Source organism: Catharus ustulatus, chromosome 16 (assembly GCF_009819885.2).
Source record: "Catharus ustulatus isolate bCatUst1 chromosome 16, bCatUst1.pri.v2, whole genome shotgun sequence".
Classification (NCBI taxonomy): Eukaryota; Metazoa; Chordata; class Aves; order Passeriformes; family Turdidae; genus Catharus; species Catharus ustulatus.
Genome location: NC_046236.1, coordinates 8,677,854 through 8,685,110, shown reverse-complemented (window position 1 = coordinate 8,685,110; position 7,257 = coordinate 8,677,854). Strand labels below are relative to the sequence as shown.

The window sequence follows — 7,257 nt, the reverse complement described above, 5'->3', positions numbered from 1 at the left end:
TGTCCCATGCTCTATCAGGAACATCCGCCGTTTCCCTCAGTGTCCCATGTTCTATAGGGAATATCCCATTTTCCTCAGTACCCCATGCTCTATCGGGAACATCCCGTTTCCCCTCAGTTCAGAACACTCCCCGTTTCCCTCAGGGCCCCATGTTCTATCGGAACACCCCGTTTCCCTCAGGGCCCCATGTTCTATCGGAACACCCCGTTTCCCTCAGTTCGAGCACATCCCCCGTTTCCCTCAGTGTTCCGTGTTCTACCGGGAACATCCCCCGTTTCCCTCAGTGTCCTATGTTCTATCGGGAACACCCCATTTCTCTCAGTTCGGAACACTCCCCGTTTCCCTCAGGGCCCCTCCCGGCGTTACCTGAGGGTTGCTCAGGGCCCGGCCCCGCCCTCAGCGCGGCCGGGGGGCGGGGTGCGCACGCTGCGGGCGCTGATTGGCTGCTGCGGCGGAGAGCCGGCTGCTGATTGGCTGGCTGGGGCACCGCCGGCCCCTCGGCCTGAGGAGAGGCGGCGGCCGCGGTTCCGGCCCGGCTCCGGCTCTGCCCCCGGCCCCGACCCCGACCCCGGTCCTGGCTCTGACCGCGGCCCCGACATGCTGTGCCACTGCGAGAGCCTGCTGAGCTCCCTGACGGCGCTGATGGCGCTGGCGCTGGCGCTGAGCCGCAGCCCGGCGCTGGCCTGCCTGCTGCCGGCCGGGCTGTACCTGGCGCTGCACCTCCTGACCCTGGAGCCCGCGGCGCCCCAGAGCGCGCAGCGCGTCCTGCGGCCCCGCGGCGCCGCCGCCCGCATCGCGCACCGCGGCGGCGCGCACGACGCGCCCGAGAACACGCTGGCGGCCATCCGACAGGTCAGCACAGCACAGCCCCGGGGCTGCGGGCACACGCTCGGCCTGGGGGCTGCGGGGTTCTGATAATCCGCCCTTCCAGCACCGAGCCCTCCTGCCGTGAGTAACTGCGGCTGTTCTTCCGAGAGCTGCTGGAAGATGTGGGAGTGGTTGATCCTTCAGTCCAAAGGGAACTTCAGATCAGATCTGAATATTGCTGGAGCTGTTATAGCCTTGGTGCTGATGGCTATTTCAGAGTGCAGCCATAGTGAAGTATTTTGTAGATGTAGCAACAGCACACAGAGAGCGGACAGCAGCTCGGTAACAGGTTGTTTGTTTTTTTAAATCTTGAAGATCGGTGATGAGAGCCCACAGCTGGGGGGAAATCTGGTACCAGAACTTCACTGTGTGCAGCCCTGCCGTGACTTACTGCTGCCTCATCTGCCAAGCGTTCAGGCACAGCCAGGCTTCACAGTCTCTTTCTGAGAATCATTACAAACAGTGACTATCGGTGTCTGGAATGTCTTGTTTCTTTGAGGTCGAGACGTTCCTGTTCTGAGGATCTCTTACCTTTACATGAGACAGAGCTCTTAGTCCTGATAAATTCTGAAGCTGCACAATCTTTAGGTAGCCGACACTGTAGGTAACCTCTAGTGCATACCCGGGTTTTGTCTTTCTGGTGTATTGTCCATTTTCCCAGGAGGGCATTTGTCCTTCAGAGCAATTGGTGGTGTTAGCACTTCATTCAAGTGTTTTTCTGGAGAGTTCTTGGGAAAGATCCAGGGCAGGAAGAGGGCGTATGAAATGTTTAAGGCAGCCTGGCTGCTTCTTGCTCTCTGCTAAGGCCGTTCCTCAGAGAGGAGCAGGGATTTGTCAGCATCCATCTACTGCTTGGTACACACATGCTAAACAGTGTTGTCTAAGTGTTACAGTGTAGGTTATGTGAACTGGAGGCATTTGCTTCTCTTGTCTTTTAGAAAATAACATAACTTAAGGACTTCAGGATTATTACATCAGAAGGAGACAGCAGGATTCTTTTCTGCATTTTTATCCTGCAACAGTTCCTATCCCGAGACTGAGGCAGAATCATGGTTTCAGCTGTAAAATAGATTAGATGGTTCAGTTGATCTATAAATTTTCTAACAATGACTTGGACTTTGTTCTGCAGATGAAGACTACTGAAAAGTACATTCTTTTTTTTTTTTTTTGCCAAAACACAAGCTAATTAGAGCTGTACCTGTGTCAAATCTATAAAACTGTTAATTCTGTTGTATATGTGATTTTTAAAATTTTTTTAAGGCAGCCAAGAATGGAGCAACGGGTGTGGAGCTGGATCTTGAATTCAGTGCAGATGGTGTCCCCATTCTCATGCATGATGACACAGTTGAAAGGACAACTGATGGGGCTGGGAGACTGCAGGACCTGACTTTTGAGGAAATCAGGAAGCTTAATCCATCTGCAAAACACAGGCTACGGTAAATGAACTATTCTGAAATTACGCTTTCAACACTGGAAAAGTCATTCTTGATGGACAAAATTACTGATTTGATCTATCAATCTATTTTGATGAAAAATTTTTAGATTTAAAACTTAGTCCTATATGCTACTTATTTGATTTTAGAGGCATATGAGACTATATCTCCTTACACATCAGTACATTAGGAACAGTGAAACAGAGTCAAGATAAACTGGCTTTCAAGGATAAAATCCATCTAATGTGAAACAGGTCAATCTCTACATAAGCTTGTCCTAAATTTTCTGCAGGACACTAAAGGTGCTGGGATCTTTATGATATGTCAGAATTGGCTAGAGGAATTACTTCTAAGATTAATTTTATTCACATGTATTTCTCGACCGATTGTGTTTTGGGGATTCCACACATCAGGTTTATACTGGAGAGGAGCTGTACAGATTTTGGGTGTCTCACTGTGATCCTAGTGGCTGATTAGGTCATTCTTAGGGGTACGAAGGGGAAAATATTTTTATGCATTACTTAGAATTTGATAACAATGCAACTTCTGCAGTGTCATAAGTGAGTCCATTTCAGAGGAAGAACTGATAATGTGTGCTCCTGAGACAGTGCATTAGGGAATTTCAGAGCTGCAGACATGCCACCTGTGGGTGTGACAGGACTGTCTTGATTGTCCCACTGGAGAGCTGATCACCTGGGCCACACTGTGGGAATTTCCACAGGCAGTGACTGCTGAGCAGCTGCTGTTCAGTGGCAGGAATGAATGAACTGTGACCTCTTCAGGAATGATTTATTGATGGCTGAAGCTGCTTCTGCTGAATCCTCAGCTTGTCTTGCCTGTTCTGCCAGGACCTGCATTTCTGGCTCAGGGCTGGGGAGTGCAGTAGGAGCAGGAGGAAGGCAGTGATTGGGACTGAAGGCTTGTTTGTGGGAGCTGGGGAAGGAGGTGAAGAACTGGGGTTGGTGTTTGGGGTGGGACACGGGGCCAGTGAGCACTGGATCCCACCTCCAGTAGCAGTGCAGCAGCAAGCTGTGTTTGAATGAGCCCTGTGTTGGCAATATGCAGGCCCATGTATGTGCACATGTGTTGACTGCATTCCAGTGAGTTCTCTATTTCTACAGGAGCCAATTCCCAGATGAAAAGGTACCAACTCTGAAAGAAGCTGTGGTGGAGTCTATGCAGCACAATCTCACAATCTACTTTGATGTCAAAGGCCATGCAAACCAGGTACTGCTCACTGCAGCATGTCACCTCCCCTCAGCCCTTCTCTGGGTTTCTGACCTGCTGTTGTGCTCTCTCAAACTGGTCCTTGTGGTGCAGTCCCTTCTTTAACATGAGCCCAGGTCTGCTGCTCATGTCACCCAAAGCTGTCCCGGGAAGCTGCATCTTAAAATTGGCACAAGGCTTGTGCAAGTGTTGCTCTCAGCTCACAGCACTGCTGTGAAACAGAGTAAAGGGAATTCCCTGCTGTGCTGTGCTGTGCTGAGGGGAGCCAGAACCTCATCTTCAGCCTCCAGCCAGGGATCTATAATTGGCATTACTGAAGGCAGATGCAAATGATCCATCATTACCATTTTATATAAATTAATTTTTTCTTTACCCTAGCAAAATATAGGAATAAATAATTTTCCTCTTGAGCTAAAGCCTAAGTAGTACTAAAAAAATTATATCCACAACATATTTAAGGATATTTCACACACTGAGAATCCTAGTCATTGTTGTAAATAGACTAATGAACAGAAATTCTTTTGCCAGAAACCAAAATGTCATTTCTGTGTTAATGCTATAAACAAGATGCTACTTTTCTTCTTCTCCCTTTCTATTTCAATCTTGAAACACAACAGGGGAGTGTTTCTAAGATTGTTCTAAAATGACTTTGCAGTGTAAATTAAATATGACTGTATGTATAACATTTCTGTGTGTCTCTAATTGCAGGCAGTTGATGCCCTGAAAAAACTCTACCAAGAATTTCCACAGCTGTATAACAGCAGCATAGTCTGTTCTTTCATGCCAGATGTTGTTTATAAGGTGATGTTTCCTAAAAGTTTTTTATTTTTTTAGTCTTGTCTGGGAATTTCAGCATGGTATTAAACTCCCAGTCCCAGGTTACTTTTGGGCTGTTCAAATTCCTAAGGCTTTTAAAAATAAATGAAGCATAATGCATAATCTTATTAGATTGCTCTACTCATTAGATGCAAATAGGGATCTACAGCAATTCCCTCCCTTCTGAAAGCAGTGCAGACAAATGTGCCTTGCTATTCTAGTTGGTGTCTGGCCAGGTACCTGCTAAATAAACCTCTTATTCTAGAGTACTCCTAAAACTCTTCCTCCATTCTTATTGCCAAGTCTACTAACTTTTTTTTTTTCACTATATACATTACTATGTAATTTCTTTAACATAAGAGCTGGTGCTTATTCAGTGTGATATGAAGAAAAAATCCCCTATCATTTATCATAAACATCATTCTAAAAGAGTTAAAAAAGGATCTGGAGGGGAAGGGCAGAAGGATTCTGGCAGAGTTGTAAATGCAAGCAGGGACTTTGTATCTAATCTCTCAAAAGTTGTATTTAATAATTGTATTTAGATGAATTACAGTATTTTCTCCTTGGTCCTCCAGATGAGACAAGCTGACAGAAATGTAGTGACAGCACTGACACACAGGCCCTGGCAGCTGAGTCACCTGGGAGATGGGACACCCCGATTCAGTTCCTTCTGGAAGCATTTCTTGTACATGGTGATGGATGTCATTCTGGACTGGAGCCTGCACAGTTTCTTGTGGCGATTGTGTGGGGTTTCAGCTTTCCTCATACAGAAAAACTTTGTTTCTCAGTAAGTGTTAAAGTTTGCTCATATATCAGGAGATGCTCTCTTCTGTTGGTATATAAGGTGGAGTTAACACAGTATGTGCTTATCAAAATGTTCTGTTTACTGTTGAGTAAGGTGTCTTGATAATTTCTTTACTCTGCACTGTTTTATGATTTTAAGCCTCTATCTTTTTAATCTGATTTTTTTACCTATGTTAGAGGTTTAATTCTGTTCAATCTCAACGAGAAAATGTGTTTGTTGCTTTTGTCTGTTTACAATAAGAAAACACAAACAGATGATGTTGCAGAAGGTGACACACTGTTGTTCCTTGATGTGATGCTGATGTAAGACCAAGACTCAGCTGTAGCCTCAGCACTGTCTGCTCTAACTGTGTAGTGTCAGGCTCCTCTGAGGGTGTCTCTGTTGTTTGCAGGGACTATGTGAGGCACTGGTCTTCCAGAGGAATTCGAGTGGTTGCCTGGACAGTGAACACGTTTGCAGAGAAAAACTACTACGAAAGTGTCCTTGACTGCAGCTACATCACCGACAGCCTGGTGGAGGACTGTGACCCTCACTACTGAGCCAGCCCACCCCACTGCCCTCCAGGGGCAGCTCTGCAGCCAAGGGGGCATCCAGCAGTGCCAGTGCATGCTGAGGAGAGCTCTGGGAAACACAGAGCAGTTGGCTTCTGCCTGTGCTCACATCTCAAATGCAGGAACCCTCTGCTGCAGCCACGCACAGTCTGAGGAAATTACTGTAATGTGAAAGAATCAGATTTGACAACCTCCTTGGGTCATACCTTGTCTATGCAGGTGGCTTTATAATTCTCTGGCTATTCCTTGGTTTTGTTTAAATTTTGGTTCTAAATTTATGTCAGCAATTTTGGTGTCAAAATTTCAAATCATAACTTGACATTGTAATTTTAACATGTTCTACAAGTGTGTACTAATTTGAAGTTGATTTATAGCACCTTAAAACAGAAACTGGAAATAATGGTATAATGGTGCCAAAATAGAAGATGAGTTTATTTCCCTGCCCTGCATAGAAAGATGGCTGTGCTGAATCCTAATGAGGAAGAATAAGCCAACTTTCCATGAGTGATGTGAAGGTTGTGAGAATTAACAAATAAAACTTGAGTAGCTTCTTATCTTCCAGACCTTTTAAGAGAACCAAGGGAGGATAGGAAATTGTTTCTTCTAATGAAGAAATGACACAGCACATGAATGTATTTATATTTAAGAGAAAGCTATATATTGCATGCTGGTAAGCAGTAGAACAAATGGAGCTGAATTGCCTCTTTAGTTTGCCTTTGGTTGCATGATTGGAGGGTACTCAGAGGGATATGGAAACTGTAATCCAGATTTAACTTGAACTCCAAAGAATCTGCAGTTACAATAAAAAGTCTCTGAGAACTCATGGGGAGGTGTTCTTGATCAATGTGCAGAAGGGCATTGATGTAAAATGTCAAAATTAGTGCAGATTGTCCCAGTTAGGGTAAATCCAAATTTCTGGAATGCTACAGATTAATGCTATGACCTGCCAGTGAGGGTGGATTTTTTGTTTGTACCCTGAGTTCCATCCAGGCACAAAGGAGCTGCTTTTCCCTGGCAGGATGACAAAAGCCTCTTCCATTTGTTCACTCACCCTTGCACTGCAGAAGCAGCAATCTCAGCCTCCTGCTGCACATCCTATAGAATGTGTAGGTTTATATCCAGATCCTGTCCTGTCCCTCCCTGAAAGCTGTGGCCTCTGCTGTTCCTGCTGAGCCCGGCAGGAGCTCCCCACGTGGCCACTGAAGGGCAAATGACTCTGCATGGCACAGGGCCTTGCTCCAAAGGTCCAGCTGCTGTTGCTGCTTGAGTTTCTGGCACTGCTGAGTCACCATCCTCAGGGCTGTGACACTGAAACTGCTCTTGCATTGTGTGTAAAGTTTGTCCTTTTTTCTGTGCCTGTGGTGGCTGGGTTTGGGTTGTCTTTAGCCTAAATTATGAGCAAGAGGAAAAGATGTGCCTCTTTCCAGAGCAACGAGGGAGGAAAGAAACAGACAGTAGTAGAAAATGAGCTAAACAAAACAAAAAAATTATCATGGTGATGGCAAAGTTGTGGCCTTGAATAAAAAGAAGCTGCATCAAATCTCACACTCATGTATGA

The 7,257-nt window shown here is 45.8% G+C and overlaps 1 protein-coding gene across 2 annotated transcripts; it reads left to right on the top strand.

Moving 5' to 3' along the window:
* The first annotated feature begins 549 nt into the window (after nucleotides 1–549).
* On the top strand, nucleotides 550–6,522 carry GDE1 (glycerophosphodiester phosphodiesterase 1). Of its 2 annotated transcripts, none has more exons than XM_033074398.2 (6): nucleotides 550–852; nucleotides 2,128–2,303; nucleotides 3,422–3,527; nucleotides 4,236–4,328; nucleotides 4,919–5,130; nucleotides 5,540–6,522. In XM_033074398.2, the coding sequence occupies exons 1-6, from the start codon at nucleotides 598–600 to the stop codon at nucleotides 5,685–5,687; spliced, it is 990 nt and encodes a 329-aa protein (XP_032930289.1). In that variant the 5' UTR covers nucleotides 550–597; the 3' UTR covers nucleotides 5,688–6,522. The 2 variants fall into 2 exon arrangements, with proteins under 2 accessions (XP_032930289.1, XP_032930290.1); XM_033074399.2 differs by having other exon boundaries at nucleotides 823–852; nucleotides 2,132–2,303.
* The last annotated feature ends 735 nt before the right edge of the window (nucleotides 6,523–7,257 follow it).

Coding starts and splice junctions, on each gene's coding strand:
- GDE1 (XM_033074398.2), top strand. CDS start 598: ATGCTGTGCCACTGCGAGAGCCTGCTGAGCTCCCTGACGGCGCTGATG. Junction 2,304..3,421: donor TCTGCAAAACACAGGCTACG/GTAAATGAACTA, acceptor CTATTTCTACAG/GAGCCAATTCCCAGATGAAA. Junction 4,329..4,918: donor TGCCAGATGTTGTTTATAAG/GTGATGTTTCCT, acceptor TTGGTCCTCCAG/ATGAGACAAGCTGACAGAAA.